This window comes from Glossina fuscipes, unplaced genomic scaffold, assembly GCF_014805625.2.
Source record: "Glossina fuscipes isolate IAEA_lab_2018 unplaced genomic scaffold, Yale_Gfus_2 1, whole genome shotgun sequence".
Taxonomy (NCBI): domain Eukaryota; kingdom Metazoa; phylum Arthropoda; class Insecta; order Diptera; family Glossinidae; genus Glossina; species Glossina fuscipes.
Genome location: NW_023998415.1, coordinates 29337803 through 29358285, shown reverse-complemented (window position 1 = coordinate 29358285; position 20483 = coordinate 29337803). Strand labels below are relative to the sequence as shown.

The following is a 20483-nucleotide window of genomic DNA, read 5'->3' as shown; positions in this document are numbered from 1 at the left end:
ACACTTTAAAGGTTTTAGGTATTGTTTCGACCTGGCAGGAAGACTACAAGGATATAATTTTCTTATTCGTTTGAAATCGCTGCGACAAGGTTTTATCATAGGTCACAGCAAATGAAGATATAATAATTTTGCTCGCCTGTAAATCCTGAGTATACTATGTAATAACCACGGTATAGAATATGTGCGATCGAAGCTCTTATGAATGTAAACCAACAAAGCGAGTAATGTCTGTTACTGTTTTTGTTCCGAAATTAGATAAGTTCTTCTACCAATAATATGAATTATAATTTTTGAATATTATTATAAACGTACAAATTGCTTTATGGAATATATAATAAAATCGCTGTCATCTCATTAATTTCCCTCAAGCGGCGAGATCTTTTCAGTTTAAGTAGCACAATAAAATAATAATCATTCTGATGTAAAGGTCTTAACAATTATAATTGCATTAAAAAAGAAAAGGAGAAGAGGTTACCTAAGCCGGAATTCAAAAAATCAATATCAAAAAGTAAGTAAAATATTGGCTAAAACTGCATTGCAAAATTACCATTTTTTCAGTGTGGAAATTTTCCAGGACGAAGGTCTTACATACCTTTTTAGTGTAAGTGCAAATGTAAATATGAAATAACTCGAAAATTGCGCATAAGTTTTGAGAAAGAGAGAGAGAGAGAGAGACTACTAGCTACAGCGCACTTAGCTGAATGCAGCGGTGCACTTAGCGTCTACGTCGAACCTAATAAACTCTTGTACCACATGTATTGCAGGGTATAAGGACGAGATATTAAACAACCAATAGCGAAATGTACTAAGAAGGAGTACTTAGTGCTAACCTCTAGTTTCCAAAATTACACTACATAACACTGAATTAATTCATTATTTTGACATTTTTATTGATCAGCGGTCGTAAAATTAGTGTTTGTGTTTTGCTTGTCCAGGTCTGAGTCACTTGCTATCGAATAAAGTGTTCCGAAACAGACGTGGCAATAATAAAATCTTTCAATAACAATTTTGCACTAACACAAGCTTCTTACTTTATGCAAATCATAAATAGAGTTGTAAAAAAAGGAGCAAATAGAAGGCCGCTCAGAATAAGGCGGGCAGTTATAACTCATCCACAATAAATAATAACGATACGTTGAACTATTCGTATTCGATAGAGAGAGAGAGAGAGAGAGAGAGAGAAAACATGTAACTTTTAGAAAAGAAATTTTGTCATTTGTTTAAGTTAAACATGGCCGAGCAGCGTAAACCGATATAAACAAAATACAATGCATCACGGATTGATGACAGGTCAGATTTCTATACTTTACATCGCGGATGCATACAACACCCGGAAGCCGACCTTTGATTATGCCGACCGATTCAGAATCGCTTGTCTGTCCCCCTATGCGTCTAATGTCTTTGCACGTATTTTTTTATGCAATCTGTAGGTCGGAATTTTGAAAATATTTTGATAAAATTTGGTACAACAATGTGTACTCTCTGCCTCAAGGACGGATGGTAAATGCTTTATTTTGATAAGTTACATGTGTTACATGGATAATTGTATTAAGCGAACAAGTCTAGGGTATTTAATTGTGAATCATGGCCGATTATAATATTTTTACTTTCTTCTACTATTGTTTCGCGGAGTTCGAGAGGTCGAACTTGAATATGACTACTTAATAGCTAAAGGGCGAACCCCTTTTAAACTATTCAAATCTAGGCACAGCTTTCGAAAGAGTATAACTTGAAAATTTAGTTGATTCATATGTTTGTGTTACTTTGATACAAGTAGGAAGAGTAATTTTATTTCTAAAAAGCTAATCATTGATTCTTTCGTCCATCGAATCATCCTTTTCATTATCAAAATAACCAAGCTTCAGATAGAGAGAAGGCACGGTAAAATTAACTGAATTTATTCAACATAACCCAAACATGCTTGATAGGTTTAACATTGAATGAAAAGATTGGAACTTATTAAAATATTATCTTTGAAGCGTTCGATTGCTTGGCTCGTTCCCGTTTTTTTCAAGACATAAGGGGCAATTTCTGTTTCTGTTGGTTCACTTCACTCAATGGGTGTTGCCATATTATTATCGAAAGAAGAAAGATTTATTATTTGTTATGAAATCTCACGTTTCTTATGCCACTTTGACTTATTTTAAATAACTTTAAATAACACCAATTGACTGTGATTTCTCAAATCTTATAAATAAGATATTTATCAATAATATTAATGCACTTACTTTACACTTGCTTTTCCTCTTAATTTACTTTCGCTATTGTCTCCTTGATAATTTTGATAGAATATAATAAGAATGCGGTTGCGGAACCGCTAATATTTATAATAATATTTAATAACAAAAAAAAAAAAGGGAAAAGAAACTTTGAATTCTTTCTTTAGCAGACAAAGTATTGTTTCGCAATGCGTTCGTTTCCAAGTAATCAACGTTGAATGCGAAAGAATAAGCAATCATGCTCGGCAAAAAGGATACTATGTCTGATATGTGTGATCGGGTGAAAAAGTTTGTGGCTGGCGCACCTGTAATGCGAAAATTGCAACAAGACAAGAGGCAGAATGGAGATGGCCTTCGTGTCAGAGGACTCTAACAATTAAATTAAAATTTTAACAATGATTGCATTTCACGTATTTGTAGCATTTAAGGAACGTGTTATTTCAGTTATGCAATATTTACTTACGTCTTAGCTATCGCGTGACTGTGTATGTGAAAATTGCAAAGCAATTTTTTTTTTGATAGTAACCTTAAGACAACAGTTTCTTTTGTTTATTTCTTCTTCTTCTTCTTCTTTTTTTTTTTTTTCAACTTATAAATAATTGCTAATGTTCGCCCGTTTTATACTTAAGGATGATTAGAGAATTGCGTGATTTTTCCACATTATCGGTTAACTTAATTTAATTCGTAGCAATAGGAGAAAATATTGTGAGAAGGTGAGAGAGAGGTGCACTACTTACCTCATCACAGCCGGCGCAACGAGGTTTCAACAATTCTGCGTAGTGACGTTCACAATAGATCTTATCTTCGTGTACGCAATATGTTAAATCGATCAGTAATTCATTGCAAATATTACAGGTGAAGCAGCGCGGATGCCACATAATATTTTCGATGAATTTTGGTGCCGCCACTACCATCTCACCCAAAGATATCTCGTTATCACAATGGGCGCAATGTTCATCATATGGAGCATCTTTAACATAACCTTTAAAATAAATCGAGTTTCGGATTTAGGATTTCATCATTATATTGTAAGAGCGATGGGAGAGCTCTACTCACCGATATCCAATGAAATCTCGTTGCGTGCTGTTACGAAATCTTCATAGGATGCTTCATACTGATCTTCCAGATGCTTGCAATGTTGAAGGGAAAGATCTTGTTTGGGCAACTGATACGATATCTGTTGTTCGCGATAACGCGCTCCTTCAGTTCCGATTTTTGGCACTTTATTATTTGGCAATTGCTCAAAGTATCGATTAATACGCGAAGAGGAACGTATACCAGGTGGCACCCATGTGTAGCCCAGATCTCTTGGTTCGACGCCAGAATCAGCCGGCGAAACGACTTTGAAGCCTAAGCGTTCATGTACTGATGTCGTTTGTTGTTGATAAATTGCATGAGCTTCGCGGGGGCATTTACATGATTGGCAAGTTTTTCTAAAAAGAAAACACGAAAATATCGAAGAAAATTGTTTTCATTACTCTTCATATAATCTGCAATAGGTTAGATGAGAGACACCCACGATATACAAGTGTCTCAAATCCGTAGCCACTAACAATTACCTAAAAAATTATTCACAAGTATTTCGTATTTATCGGAAATCCTCAATGCATGCTTGCCGAAAGGCAAATCTAGTATATGCCCGTTCCTTTGTTGCGATCGACACTCAAACATAAGGGCGATGCGTTTACTTTCTTCACTTATTCGATTTCATTTCACACAATGCTATGAAATCAAAAACTAAGCTTTAAAATAAGTTGCGCAGATATATCGAACATCAGAACCATTTTTTTTTTCTAAATCGGTAGTACTGTGACAGTAGTCTGCCCCAAATTTCACATCATAGACATCATTAGTATTTTACCTGCGCTTGGTTTTTTGCGACGCAAAAAATAGATATATATATATATATATAGTTCAAAAAAGATCGAGAGAGAGCCCTCTTAAAGAAATTAAAGATTTTGTGCTCAAAAATCGTCCACCAACAATTAGGCACCTTGCTGACGCTGTTGGCATTTGAGTCAACACAGACTTAAAGGACATTTTGGGCTTGAAATACGTCAAACCCCAATTGGTACCAAAGGCACTCAATTTCTGCACTAGATCTTCGAAATAATTTGATTAAAAATTCAAGCTATATCGCTCCCCAGCCACCGCATTCACCTGATTTATCCTCATACAGCCTCTAGTTATTTTCTAAATTCAAGGGTAACTTCGGGGACAATGTTTCGACTTGCTTGCAGAGATCGTAGCGGAATCTCAGAAAGCTTCAACGACCGTACCGGAATTCGACTATAACAACTGTTTCGAGAATTGGGAAAAATTTTGGCTGCGAGAGATTGTTTTGAAAGTGACGAAAGTAGATTTGAAATAGTTGGTCTTAATTTGATCAGCAATAAATATGGTCCTGGAGTCCCAGGTTCCTTAATCAGATCACAAGCAATAAAATGGACATTTCTTCATTGTGTTTGGTTAGGCGTCGCACTTATGGGTAATGGAAATGCTAGCAATCTTCAAATCTTTCCTAATTTCGATAACTCATCTGATTTAATTTATGTTAATGTAGCGACGATTACGCAAAGATAACCACGAAAAAGAAAACTATTTATCCGTAGGCTAAATTTGAACCGACTATTACCAGCAATCATGTTTTGAATTTGGTTTAATTTCTCGTTCGCTTTCACAATCTTTAGTAAGGTAACAACTATTAAGGTTTACTACAATGGTTTGCGAGGATTCTTGGATAAGGGGAACCTTTTTCGTGAAACATAGATACATTCACGATAAGATCATAGATGTCGAACTTATCACACAATAAGGTATTACGATTTTCAGATAGGCTTTTTTCTGGTCTGTCAACAACGACAGTTGTTTTACGTGTTATAGACAGACAACATGATGACAGACATGGATGATTGAGTCATTAAAACTAACTTTAACCTCTTGCTTATTTCTGATACAGTGAAAACAACAGATAATTAGAGTGTAGCCAACGACTATGATTTTACCTTCAACTATACAACTGGTCATTAAAATTATTGAAATCTATTGAGTTCAACTTTATCCAATGAAAAAGTCAATTGAACACCTAGGTGAACGATTGCATAAACGAGTTTGCATATACTTAACTTAAGCTTAACTATATATTATATAATCACTGCAACTATGTATAAAATTTACGAAATATTTGCAATGCATTATAATGCAAATCAGAGGCACCATGAAATGAAATAAATATATATATATATATATATATATATATGGACTTGATCAGTATGACTAGCAGCTTCGATTTACTAAAGTCTCTCGGCATGTCTGTTTGAGGTCAATCTTCTTCTCATTAAATTCAAAAATATTTGCGGCCTAACTTATTCTCCTGGATAGTGATAGTAATTTCCGCGCCTTAAACAGTTCCTTCGCCGACTATCGACAATCCTTCTCGATCAATGATTTGCTTCCCTGCATAGTACGGCCAATACGCATATGCGTAAACAAAAAATGAGAAAAGATCTTTGCATAAATACGGATATAGTTTATTGGATCTGCGGCATCCGTTTTTATGCCAATTTCAGAAAGTATTTGAGAAATTTGCGATAGCTCCTCGTGTAGAGTGTTTGGAAAATTATAATCATCATAACTTATATTTAAAAATCGAAAATTTTGCGACGTTTTGCACATTTGCCTGAGGGCCCTTACGTGCATGCATACCCCTGAACTGAAAACTGAAAGTAAAAGCGAAGGCAAATATGTTAGATTAACAGTTTCGCTTGAAAATGTTAGAAGAAAATTCATAAACTTTTAAAATAAAGCTCTCTGTCAAGTTTTTCTTGCGAAAATCTATGATGACATATAAGAAACAAAAGGAAGCTTTTTACGTTTTGTTTGTTGGTGCATACGCACACACACATACACACAGACACAAACACACATACACAAACACAAACACACACACACACACACAGAGAGAGTGAGGCACGTAGGCACTTAGAGGTTATAGCGGAGATTATTTTCTTACCTGACAATTAGATCATAGATTTCATTTTTATTAAAGACCTTACAATAGGCCTGCAAGACATTTAGACAAGCATATCGCATGCCAGTCCATGGGACGTTTTTTGATGCCAACGCTTCCCACAGCGGACAATTTGCGTGACGATCCAAGTCCAACATTTTTACCATTTTTCATTTGTATGTAATTTATATTAATTCTACAATTTCATCTACATATGTATGTATATATGTACACAGGAATCTTTTACTGATTATTATTATTATTATTATTATTTTTAATAAACCATTTAAGCGTTACTTTAATGAAATATTTTTATATATGTAAACATATATATATATATATATATATTTCCAGGTAGATAAAGGTAAATTCACTAATAGGAATAAATACGTTTTTCATTGAGTATACGCGACATTCCGTTTGAAAAAATGATAAAACGGCAAAGATAACTTATTATCTTAAAACTTTTCATTAAGGGAAGCTTGGAGAAAATACGGTAATGAGAATAAACGAACGAACGATAGGTGCAAATGATAAGATAAATGCAAATGCATTGTTTGCAAGAGGTTTCATATTAGTTTGTAATACGACATTGATGATAATATGATACGTTATGATAAAACTTAAACTAAATTAAAGCCGAGCACCGCAAAATATGGTATGCGATGATTTTGCTGATAAGCAATTTTTATGTTTTGTATGAATGCCGTTATGATGACACACCGACACACATTCAAGCGCAGACTTAATGTTTGTTTGCGAGATTATATACAATGTAATGAAAAAGGTGAGAGAAACAAAAAAAAAAAAAAAAAAAAAAAGAAGAAGAAGAAGAAGCTATCTCAATGTAAAGTTTGAAATGCTTTTGATTGTGACAGTGTCGGTCCGTCTGTCCATCTACAAAAATGAAACACATTTTTAGTTCCCGTATTTTCTGATTAATTTCTCTAATCCACTTATCAGAATTTATCTGTATTATGCGTCATCTTATCTTATGCATTTAATGGCGATTTCAAGAAGCAAGAATTACTGCTTAAGTAATAATTTTTTGTGATGATATATATGCATGCTCTTTATTCGATTTTCGTTTTTAGATTAAAAATTGAGGGCGAAAGTTTTCAGTCAATAACAGAGATGACAACAAACAAGTGAACATGTATCGTAATTACATATTCAAATAAACTATTGCTTGCATACTTCCTTCGAAACGAATGCCATGCCAATTTCAAATTCAAATGTCAACCCAGCGAATTCTAATGCAAAACACAGCGATGACGAAAAACATTTACACTGTAATAAATTTTTCTCATCGTCATATGCTTTCAATTAAATAATTATGTTTGCATTTGTTAAATAAATGCAAATTGACTTTTATGAGTATATAGCACTCGATTAGCCATATGCATACATAATTATATACATACAGGCCACATACGAGCATGTATGCATGTGTATGCGTAGGTGGACATATGCACGCATATATGTATGTATGCTCACTGAAAAGTTTCCGACACTAAGTGGCAAATATTATTATAATTATCTCAAGAGGATGATACAATTTTTTATAGAGCGATTTGTCAAGACGTCTAAAACACCCTTCGGATTCTGCAATGATCTCATTATTTGATCCAAAACTTTTTTCGTCGAACAACATTTGAATAAACATTTACAAGCAAATTATTATCTGGCGCGTGGGTCCTCAATTCCGATTTTAACATCAACAATGGACGGGTGACACGATATCTATGTGCCACTGTAAGTAGCCGCTGTATTCTTTCGGTAAACAGCGCTCCGCCACCCAAATTTTCCTATAAAATATTGAGTAGATTACGTTTTGATATCTGTACTATGTCACTTTCTTTTGCAATTGCATTTCCCGATTATCGAGAATATCGGGAATAATTTGTAAGATTTTTTTCTAGTGTAATCACCCCCATTGACATCATTGACATTGCTTAAATTCAGCAAATAGCACCTTTCAAACCAATGCTGCGATTGAATGATATTTTCTCCCTCCAAGAGTCAATCAAATAATGAAAGTAACACTCTTTCTGCAACCATTACAACCCGTAAGCGACTCATCAAAATGTCATTAAAATTTTGTCACTTGAATTTTACCGTTTCGTGATTGGCATTTCTTTGTTTCTGTCCCGGGATTTATTGAACGATAGATTATCGATTATATGTTTTGTGCATATCAACAGATGCTCTTGGGATTTTAATGTCAAAAAATGCTATCTCAGCACACCATAAATTTGCCCGACAAAACTATGCGTGCAGTGCAATCATAATAATGATTGAAGATTTGTGTTAGTTGCAGTGTGAATAAGGCTTTAATAAATGTTAATTACGCTTTTTAATGTCAGGCCAGGCATATTAGGCGCGCTGCTGCTGCTAACGGCTGTATCATATATTTTCCAAATGGGCCAGCAACTGTATGCGGATCTACTTTTATATATCACTGGGTATTTATTAGAAATTTTCAGTTAGTTTTGGCCAGCGACTTGAACAGATAAAAATGATAAAATAATGTGAAATACCAGTGCATATAATGGTTAAGTTCGGCGACTTTGACCTTCCTCTACGTACATAGCAGTTTTCCATTTAGTATTTTTGATTTATTCAGCGTATGCGGACGCTAATCAGGGATAGCTCAAAATTGCATTTTCGACCTTCATTGCTGAAAAATTTCGAAAACAATGAATTGCACGACTTATTGGATCCAATTGAGTACAAAAACTCTGACAGAACTTTCGAACAGTTAGAATCAACTATTCCGAGATGTTGACAGACGATGGGAGGGGATGCAAAGGGAGAAAAGACGTTTACCTTCCAAGCGCAAAAACTCATGGATTAGTCCGGGTTAGCTAGAACCGTAGGTTAGTCTCATCGGGCGGTATGCCGTTTCGGCAGAGAATTCACATTTTTGGCAGAAATATAGGACAAGTGCGTAGATAGCGACGGATAACGGTCTCAGAGAAATACCTTTTAAAACTTTCTTCTAAGGAATGCATCAATCTACTTGAACGCCTAGCATGCGTACACTGGAATAGCTTTAATTAATCGCAAATTTTTTGGCTTTTCATCTTCTTTTGTCCATAATTTTGACCAGTCTAAGATCTGGAATTTATCCAACTATAAGCTTTTTGTTATGAACTTCAATTAATAGATAGATATCTGTCTTGGATCTTGGGTAAAAAGTCGTAAATTGTTGCGTCTGCGTTTCCGGGCGCGCAGTCAGGACAATTCGAGATCAACATCATTTAACAACATTTTGACAACTTTGATATATATTTTGTGAGTGTATATTGGTTCAACAACTGCCATAAGACTATAGATTTCTTATTAGACCTTCATTTCAGTTGTCGCCAGATCTCATGTACTTTCATGTACTTTGGTTAAGACTTTTAAAGATTAACGTGAAATAATTAAAACCTTTCAACAAGTTACTTCAAGTTTCTGTTTCTCTGTCTTAATCTTTGCAGCCTGTCGAGGTCCAACAACTTGCAATGGGCGCAAACATGTTTGGAAGAAATGTTTGGATGAAAAGTTTTGAAATCTTATTCGAAGCAAAATCTGAAAATGCTTTTCATCGAAGCGAGAAATGTGGCAGTCGTAACCGAATATTTAAAATATCTTGAGAAGAACCTCTTCTCAGAGATTATCAAGATATCCTAAATGCATTGGAAAGTTGTTAAGAAAAAATGTGAAATTAAACGGAAAATAAATGTATTTTCACTTATTGATAATTTTATCCTATAGTTGAGATTTTCCCAATCTCTGGACTATATTATATAGTTTTTATCATCTATTCTATGAATGTTGCTTTTTAAACAAGAAAGCTATCATCGCCCCCGTACTGTGAGTCGTGATAGTGAGTGTTCGATCGGAACGATTGAGCGCATAACTATCTGGATGAACTTCTTGGATCTTCTTACTGACGATCGCCATAATACGCCTATAGAGGTCATTAATCAAGTGCTAAGTCATATGTACATGAAGTACGAAACTTGTTTATCCATTTCGTCAGGCCGTTTGCATTGTACTCGTCACGCTCTCTCTTTATAAGTAACGAATTTATTTTTATGAGCGCGACTTGTAATGGAAAAAGTTGGAAACGAATTTTGCACATCTATCGACACAAACACGAATGGAAAAACTGTAGAGTGAGCTTCGGCACTGAATTTTTAGATGAACACAGTTTCGATTGATAATTGGTTGTAGCTTATGTGATTTAGTATATACTCTTCCAACTTATGATTGAAATTTCGTCGAAGGACATCGAAGAGCCATATTTTAATTACTATGAAGCGTAACTCTGAATATTTCAAGAATCGACCGCAGGATGATATGAATAAATCGATTCGGCATCTTACACTTATCAATCTCATTACTCTTGTAGGCAGGCAATGCGAGAAAGAAAGGTATGCTAAATTTACTACCAAACGTTAAAACACATGCTTCGTAACGGCGTTTACGAATTTTGTCAATTGTAGCAATAGTTTATTTCAAGTGATATTAAGCGATATTGTAAGCGAAATTTTCAGATACATTTTGTCTGTGATAAGAAAAACAAAAGCATATTTAAAAAATACATATTTGATAAGATTAACTAATAATATGAGATAGAAAACGGAAGTGATATTAACACAAAAAAAAAACAGAAGAAAAACATAAATAAATAATAAAAAAAAAAATATGGTTATTATGTATGTAATGTATTACGGGAGAGGTAATGGATGATATTTTTTGATTTCTATCGGATGTTATTTGCAACCGCATAGGCAAATTCACATGTAAGGTAGTGATAACTTATTTACATTTAACGGGTTATTTATTTACGCGGATCTATTCGTTCGCGTTAATTGATGATATTTATATACGAGTATTTATATTTATGTAGCAAGAATAATGCTTTCATGTTATTCGTACACAAGTGAACACGCAGACATTTTAGTTTCATTATTCACATAAATTCAATAAAGATTTCTCCCTCTGTCCGTTTGAGAAGTTTTTTGTTATTATTATTAGTTTTTTTTTTTTCATGTTTCGCTTGCAACAGAATTTTGCGTGTTCACGCGCGCGCAATTTGTTTAATATTTTTGAAAATATCACTCATGCGCTTACACAACCACCTACACACAAGGTATAATATAATGTGTTCCGTTCAACTTTCGAATTCTAACTGATTTCATAACATATTTGAAATTTTACTTATGCCTGGCCATAAAATGCGGTTACGAGTTAATGTACGATACGTATGCGAACACACAATGATAAAAGCGAGAATAAAGAGTAAAAACATTGACACACAGCCATTGAGCAATGTGCAAGGTGAAGGTGTTTTCTTGCCTGTCAGCAACAGTAACAGCAACAGCTGTCACTAGCATTAGCACCAATGACAATGACTGCATAAGCGAGCATTTAGATAAAACGAAAAAATATTACTCAGAAAAATTAATAGACGTTCGAGAGTGCATTAACCATGGTAGGGTGTTACCTAGGTTTACATACAGAACTTGAGGAAACTACAGATTTTGACAAGATTAAAAGCAAAACGGCTGGCTCTTGTATTGTGTTTCCGTTTTAAAATTAATTACATTACAATTTTTCAACAGGTAATGTGCTCTGTTTGTTCTCTTGTTAACGGATCAATTTTGTTCTTTCTTTCTTGCGTCATATTACATGCAGGGAACATTTTGCACAGTTTCTTATTTATTTTTTGGATGACTAATTTGGAGAACGAGATAAGCATCCGTCAAAATGTCGTTTATTATATCCACTATAAAGAGAAATAAAGGAATGTAAATTTAAAAGGGAAATATGATAAATATATTCTGATCTTTTTCTTGGGCCTTTCGAGATACAAATATAAAATAAAATGGAAAGTTCTGCTGCCAGTGAAGATCATCGGCTTGCGTCATCGACTTGGGATTTGTTTTATAGACAATAAAGAATAAAACTTTTGAACGCATTTAAACAGCGCACAGTACTTACTTGCCTGTAAGGACAGCAGAGATACACGAGCAAAATTCCACAAATTGTTAATTTCAGTTTCTGCTTCTTCTTCGCTCTCTGTTCACTTTGTATAATCAAAGGTCATAGTTAGAAAGAATTGTAGGCAATTAGGAAAATCATGGGGAACAGGGAAAGTGGGGCTGGAGGGGACGAGTAGTATTTGTGCTTGTTCAGTTAAAAAAAATGAACATTAGAGATGGCAGGAGAGACTTCTGCAGGCACGGCACCGTCTTTGAAAATAGAGTGATCGTCGAATATCTCCAAGAGCAAGAGGTGGGACACCTGGAAAATCAAAGTAGTTCTACCTATAGTTTAATTGGTAAATAATCTTTTTTTATCTCTAGAGAAGACTTATCATGAAAATAGCGTAGTACAGAAGAACAATGGCGCATCGGCTGTGGAGAGCATCAGCGGGCACACATTCGTCATGAGCTTTAAGGGAATGCATACGGTTTGTGCAAGAGATAAATGCGCATTGTGCTCCAAGGGTCGTAAGCGATACGAACTTCATCAGGGTCGTCTCATCATATATTTTCATGCCCCATAAATAAGGCGCTACCGATTTTTATCATTGACACCACCAACGCAAGGAAATTTTCATCATTTTTTTTCCTTGCGATAAGTCATCGCGATATGTTTTGTTAATTTCTTTTGTCTGTAATTGCTCGCCAAGCAAAGTAAGTGGCCATGGGGTGAATTTTATTTAAATACGTAGTGCCCCTTATTACTTATCACTTTTCGCGATATTCGTGAGAAAACCATTTTGCTATCAGTGCATCTGCAGAAAGGAGATATACATCTGCTGTCTCAGAGAACGGATATCCCGCTCCTTTGCTTTGTGCTAAGCAATCAAGTTGCAATTTTGGGCACAGTCGTAAAACTGTGATGCCTTAAGTTTAGGAAAACGTACGCTCTGGCGGCTAGGGCGAGAATAATTTGGCAATCTTGGTAACGATTGATTTTTCTAAGGCTTCTCATGCTGTGCTTATTAAATCTTATTTAGAAAAGCAGCTCTTTTTTCATCTCTCTTTCCCTGTCTCCCTCTCTCACTCACTCTCTTTACAACTAGTCCGATTGTGTTTAGCATCTTTATAAATAATTTGAGACCATTTTTGCGATCGCTCTTCATATTGTGGAGAGAAAAAGTTCTTATATCAGAAAAACTTGCAATTTTCCAAATTTATCGACAATTTTTTGCATCCTCTCCCTTATATTCGTTACTACAAGAAGCAAACCTTCACATATAACAAAAGTGTTTCGTTTTTAAGATAAATGATGAAAATAGTAGTTCTTAATATGAATTTCACCTAGAGGGCCACTGCATCATATGGGCGTATGTTTTAATCTCTGGCCGATGTAGGGCTTTTCATATAAAGTATGCCGCCGTACCATAGAAACCAGAAATAATTTCTACTATTTAATCAAAGAAATAAATGAAGAATTGTATTAGGCGGCGATATGGTGTAAGGCGTTGAATGGTCGATCTTGCTCGGTTACAATATTTTCATGCCGTTATTTATAAAATTACTCATAAGAATATTCATAGCCACATGCCCAGGTATTTATGCGTTAAAAATTGAGATCGTAAATTCCGAATGCCCGACGAATCTAATACACTGCAAGCATTGTAAAAGTTATGAAAATCATTGCCGATTGGAGTCAAAATCTTCATTAATTCGCATGGGTTTGCAATTGACGTTGAAAGCTTTCTATAGCACTCCATAACTGTACTTGATTACAAGCGCTAAAATATGCATGATTCACTTTGAATCACATACTTGTATAATTTTAACTGTTAATTTACTCGATATTCTATTTTTATGCAAAAGTTTTACATAAAATAGTATAGTGGAGTGGAAGGGATAGTTTGCTATTATTACTGCAACAATCACTTTTTCTGTAACCTATTATTGATAATAATTAAATTAACTGATTATTTAATTCAAAATTATTTAAATCAAAAATTATTGACAATTTTTACCAATGAAATGAAAATCAAAAAAAAATAAAAAAATTCACTTGTAAAGTGACATCAATCACTTGTAAAGTGACTCAATCTCAGGACCGGTCTGTAGTTCTCGTCCTCGAGTTAGCTCGATAGTAATTTTCCACTTTTGAGCCCATAGTTCCTGTTGCCGACGCGTATGTTGCGATAACGTATGAGAACTTGCTCGATATCCAATGGAAAATTTTAGACATTTATGTGAACGCATCGAAGCTATCAAGCTTTGTAATCAAAACGAAACTAAGGCATCATATGATGCTGGCAAAAATAATAGATTTAAAGAATTATTTTAGTTGCCTTTATCTTTTGATCTTTTGGCCATAAGATAAAAAAAGAGATAAATGAATATGGAAGTGACGAGAAAATTCCTGGAGAGGACAAAATATGGAACTACTTAACCGTTTGAGTACCAAGCATCGCCATCGCGCTGCTCAAATTTTTATGTCGAGAAAACCCAGCACATTTCGAGCATTGTCGACAACTGACGGTGCGTTACGTATTGTCGAAGTCGAGCGCAATACAATTACAATAGGTGAAATAGTACTATAGTAGTGCAATAATATATTACAAAATAAAAATTTCTATTTTGGTGTTGTTTTTTCTATAATTTTTGTGGAACAAACTTGAAATATTTATTATTTAGAATATCTCTCGACGTAAAATTAAACAAGCGCCATGGCGCCGCTTCGTATTTCTCGACATAAAATCTAAACAGCGCAATCGCGCTGCTTGGGATTCTTCGACAGTTTTTTTTATCAAAACTGTCTGGGTTTTCTCGACATCAAATCTAAGCAGCGCGATCGCGCCGTCTGGGATTCTTCGACAATGTTTTTTCAAAATCGTCTGATACTCAAACGGTTAATAAATATTCAGGAAATATTCAGGAAATATTCAGGTTGATAATCGTTGGCTGCTTTGAGTGCTACGCAAACAAGTGGCCAAACTAAATGTGAAAATATTGAATCAATTAACAAGCTAGCAACAAGCCATTAAGGAAGAAAGTCTTACGCAATTTAAATCAAAAATAATGCACTTGATGTTGTTGATTAATATTTGTTGCGATATGATTGATATTTAATTCATTTTTTCACTCCTTCTCCCTTCCGTGCTTGCTTAGCCGAAAGCATCGGTTTAGCCTAAAACGTAAAATTTTATTATCTACGGGATATAATATTAAACGGAAAAGCGACATTTACACACACACACACGACTTTCATCCACAGTTACTTGTCTTGGACTCCAACGTATGATATTGAAACTTTTTGTTTTGTTTGTATTGTTTTTATATCAAAGTTAAACTTTTCAATGTCCTTACTTGCCTTAGTTTGTGTTCAGATAAATTTAAATTAATTTATTTTGATGATTGTTTACTTTCTTCCTTTTTTTTTTTTTTTGTCATTTACTTGCATTTATATATTTTTATTCACTTAACGGTGAAGGGAAAACCCTAAGTCGATACGAATGCAGCCGAGTACTGTCAACTCAAAAGGCGATCGGGTGGTTTTTGTGTTTGATAAGGTACGATGACCCCATAACGCGGACCGTAATTCAACTCTTGGTTAGTCTTGCCCGAGATGACACACAAAATACTGTCGAAAACCTCCCTATATAGGGAGCGTTTCTTTACCTACTTGCATGTTGGTATGATGTTCGTTTTTTTAGACAAAAAAAATTGAGTTGTTTTGTGACAAGACGAGGAAACATAAAGTTCACCAATATTTATAATCGGCGATTGCTTAATGCAGGCCATTTCACGTTGTTCATATTTGCTTTGACGACTGCAGTCTTCAATTGCTTTTTCCTACCTGTAGAGCCTTTGCTGCCTTTCCCAACTTTTGATTGTTCGATTGTTTTGCTGCAGTATCATTTTCTTAAGCTTTCTAATTTATCTGGTTAAACATTTTGATCTCTAAACAGAATTTAATTCAAATTTTCTGTTCAATAAATTTATTCATTTTTAAAAAATTTGACTAATATATATATATATATGTCATAAGAATTCTAACAGATGTTAACTGCTGTTGTATCAAATTAACAGAAAAACAGGTGAAAACATTATAGTGGACTATGGCCCATCGTTAAATAGGCTTGCAGTTGTATAATCATATAATGGTTTTTTTTTTTTTTTTTTTTTTTTTTTTTAAATCAAGCGTTATATCGGATGTGGTTGCAAAAATTGTGCAAAAATATGTACAAAATTTCATTAAATAATAAATGATAATGGCGACCTGTATGTTAAACGCAATAATAAAAGACAGATAAACTTTAAATCATTTCGAGTTTATCTCAAGCTCTTCTAGGTTTTGTATACATCCGCATAAGCGTAATATACGTTTGTACAACTAATGCAGTACAATGTAAAGAGTTTCGCATTGAGAATCGAAACCCAACAATATTTCGAATAGAAGCTCGCCTTACCTCTTGAACATAGCAATATATAGGGAAACCTTTTTGGATATGATGTAATTTGCGTCGTTTTTCTCTAATCCCGATTAGCGACTTAAATTTAGGCGTGTATTTCTGGTCGGTAAATTTTGAAGCACAAATCAAAACGAATTTCAATGCGATGCTGTATCCACGGTTAGCATTAAAATTTGAACATCTTTACAATTTTATTTCAAGTGATGAATAGGTAAAGCTTGCATAATAAGATCACTTGCGTAGCTATTTTGTCTGTTAATTATTCGGTCCTCAAAAAAAACTTGCCCACAATACGATCGAACGAGGAAGGAAGAGAGGGTATGATGGTAAATAATTTTGCTAGCTTTTGTGTTAAAAATGAAAAAAAAAAAAAAAAAAAAAAAAAAAAACAGTATAAAGGTAAAAAGATATTTTTCAATAACATGATGTCTACGAATTCACCTGTTTTCATAAATGCATACATGGCAGTGGCATTTACTTGCAAAAGCTGAAAAACATCTGCAATAGGAACTAGTTTTCCGGTTAGAGAGAATACATACAACAACACAATTACAGTTAATTTAAAATAGTGCTGTGAGAAACTTTTCCATAAAAGCGATAATCGAAATTTTCTTTTTATTTCCAAAGTAAATTAAAAAAAATTTTTTTTTTTTTTTTCAATTAAATATTTTTACTAAAATGATAGGAAACATACAAAGTTTAACCTAAACAAAAAAGTAGAAAAAAAAAATAAAACATTTTTTTTTTGCTATTCAATGATTTTTCTACATTTTCAAGCGACTGCATGCAATGGAATCTTTTTCACTAATAATTTCGAAATGAACTTGACTCCATTTAGAATACATTTTATTCTTGGGTATTGGGAAACAAACGATAGTCGCTTGCCTTCAATTTGTCAATGGGATGAGTGGAGTACTAATTAGCTCATGGCTCACTTCGGTGATTTGCACGGATGCGATGAAAGTATCCAGTGTAAGAATCACACTGAACAAGTTTTTCTTAATCATTATGGTGTTAATGGTTTTTCTTGTAAACTACTTGTTGCTTTTGTTTTTACAAAAGAGCTCTAAAAAATTATCATTTGGAGAAGATTGCAGAAAAAGTCAAACTGTAATAAAGATATTATGCACTAATGTAGCCATGTCTCTCGTCCTACATTGTTTATGAAATTTTCAAATTCACATAAATATATTAAATTATATTTTTGATCGGTTTGCATAAATCATTTTACAAAGAGAAAGTCATGGAAATGGAAAACTTCTCAAACAGCGTCACAAATTTTAAAATATATTTTCACTAGTAATTTTCGACCTCTAGCTGTATGAGTTAGCTTTCAACTTTCATTCAAACAAAGACGAAAGGCATTTAAAATTTGTTATAATTTCAACATGCGGATGTGTTCAAAGGAAAGGTGGCTTCTTATTTTCTTCAATATTGATTTTGTCTCCTTCAAAGTAATCCGCCTTAGATATAATACGCTCGGGCCAGCGCCTTTTCCAATTCTCGAAGTATTGCTGAAACTCGTTCAGCTCTTTCAGCGAGGCGGTCTTCATCTCGTTGATCGCGGCAAAACTATGTTTATTCTATATCCACAAAATAATCAAAATCGTTGTTTAGAAACTCCTTTTCCCAACGTTTGGAGACAACCTGACTCTCGAGAACACCAACTCTTTATTTTTATTGCCCAGCATTGTTGAAAAAATTGAATATAATAAAAAGTATACGTAAAGACGTATATTAATTATTTCTACATACGCACATAGGTAAGTATATGTGTACACATATGGGTATATATATATATATATATATTTCTCTATTGTACATTTACATAATTACTTCGGTCAATTTATCAGCAGATGTTTATTTAATGCAGATATTTTAAAATTTATTATTTCTCAGGCGTATCTGAATGTTTCTTTGGCTGCCAAAAATGATTTTTATTGTTTGCATTTCATTCATTGTGATTTACTGAAAATAATGAATAATTTTTCCCATATATTTGACATTAAATTAAAATACGATTTACTAGAGACACTAGAGACAGGAAGAATAGACGAAGACGGAGTAGCAATAGTATCAATATTTCAGTTTGTCATTTTATTGTCGATCTTTTGTAGAAAAAGTTTCTTTAATGAATGGATACTGATTTCCGCATTCCATGCATCGATTTAAAAAAAAAAAAAAACTCAATGAAATATATCAATATAATGTGTTTTCGACATAAATTTGCTCCTTAGCCTCGTAGCTCCTTAGTAATAATAATCTCGGAAAATTAGCTCATTGATAGTTTGTGGATTATTGGAGTAAAGCAAGAGGTTAATTTCATACCAACGAAGAGCGTACAATGAACTTATATCGCATGATTTTGATGGACGATCATTTTGATCGATTGGACATGCATGTGGCCATTGATCAGAATTTGTGGCAAGGATTTAACGTAGGTTCCTGCCTGAAATGCTTAACCCCACGGTGGCCCAAGCCACTTTTAAACGTACTACGCGCCCTGACGAGTTAGACAATGCCCACAGAGTTGGGGCCTAAACAGCACCAGAACAATAAATTCCACTGTGATCAGTGGTGAGGCCTAGCTGCACTCGATTGTTCCAATTTGGCCATTGATCAGACGGATCCCGATTATCGATCCCGAATATATACACAACTTGCATCTCTTTATTTATTTTGTTTTTTTTTTTTTTTTTTGCTACTCGCAGCCTTCCAGCAACAGAGGATAGACAAATAAATGAATAGACAGATACGACGATAAGCCCACTCAGAATCATATTCCAGAACGTATATGCTTAATGTAATTTTTTGTCTTATTTCTGGTGCCACTGATAGCCGATATACAAAAACAAAAACAACTGAAAACGAAATTCGATATATGTATACATTAAGGAAGTTCGCAGTGAAAATGTCCAAATTCTATCCAAGCCGAATACTTATTATTTGTATACCTTTTGTATGTATATATGTATTGTATACAGGTATTTATATTTGCACTTGCAAACAATTACATTTAAGGCATCGAGGGTATTAAATAAAGTATCAAAGAAATCGAATTAAACTAAAACTAAGTTCCGCCTGATGAGATCTTTCACGCCATGTTAAGCCGCATATGCATATGTTTCTTAGTGAGAGAAATGGATATAAAGGAGCAGCTATAATGTGTTTAGATTATCTTTTCCTTTAATTTTTTTTATTTTTTTTTTATTTTTATTTTTATTTTTTTTTTTTTTTGAAAATCTATGTTGTTCTCGTTAATACTAATACACAATAAAACTTACGAGCAGAGTCCAAGTGATGAAAAGAAAAATCTTTTGAAAATAAACAATAATTTTAATTGCATTACCGACTTTTATGTCTAAATGAAAATTTATTTCACTTTTGTAAGTTCTTTGCATGTATTTATCAAATGACTGGTTATGTGTCCATTAAATTGTTTCTCAACTAAAAAGCCATTGACAGATGCTTCATAATTACCTTTGAGTTCATTACATACAAAAAATAAAAAAAATGAAAAAAATAAAAAAAAAATAAAAATAAATAAATAATCCAGGAACGTTGTGTACTCATTTTGAGGCAAATTTTGGATACCCTCTGCCTAATGTAAACAAATATGCATCATTTCTCGTTAATGATAATCATCATAGCGAATGGGGTGGGTGGTTAGAGAAAGAAGAGCGACGACTGAATAGAATGTTGTTATGACATATTCGCCGCAACTAAAACGGAAAAACATAAGAGAATGAACATTTCTTATAAAGGAATGGATCTCGTATTGGTGGTTCGTCTATACAGAATCGTAAAATTG

At 33.8% G+C, this 20483-nt stretch overlaps 1 protein-coding gene across 1 annotated transcript in view; it reads right to left on the bottom strand.

The window, feature by feature from the left end:
- LOC119632661 (prickle planar cell polarity protein 3-like) overlaps window positions 1–20483 on the bottom strand; it is a 31841-nt gene that overhangs the window by 3867 nt on the left and 7491 nt on the right. The window contains exons 2-3 of the mRNA XM_038025680.1: window positions 3276–3652; window positions 2957–3201 (exon numbers count right to left, since the gene is read on the bottom strand). Of these exons, the coding sequence (XP_037881608.1) occupies window positions 2957–3201; window positions 3276–3652 (622 nt within the window). The remainder of the gene's footprint in view (window positions 1–2956; window positions 3202–3275; window positions 3653–20483) is intronic.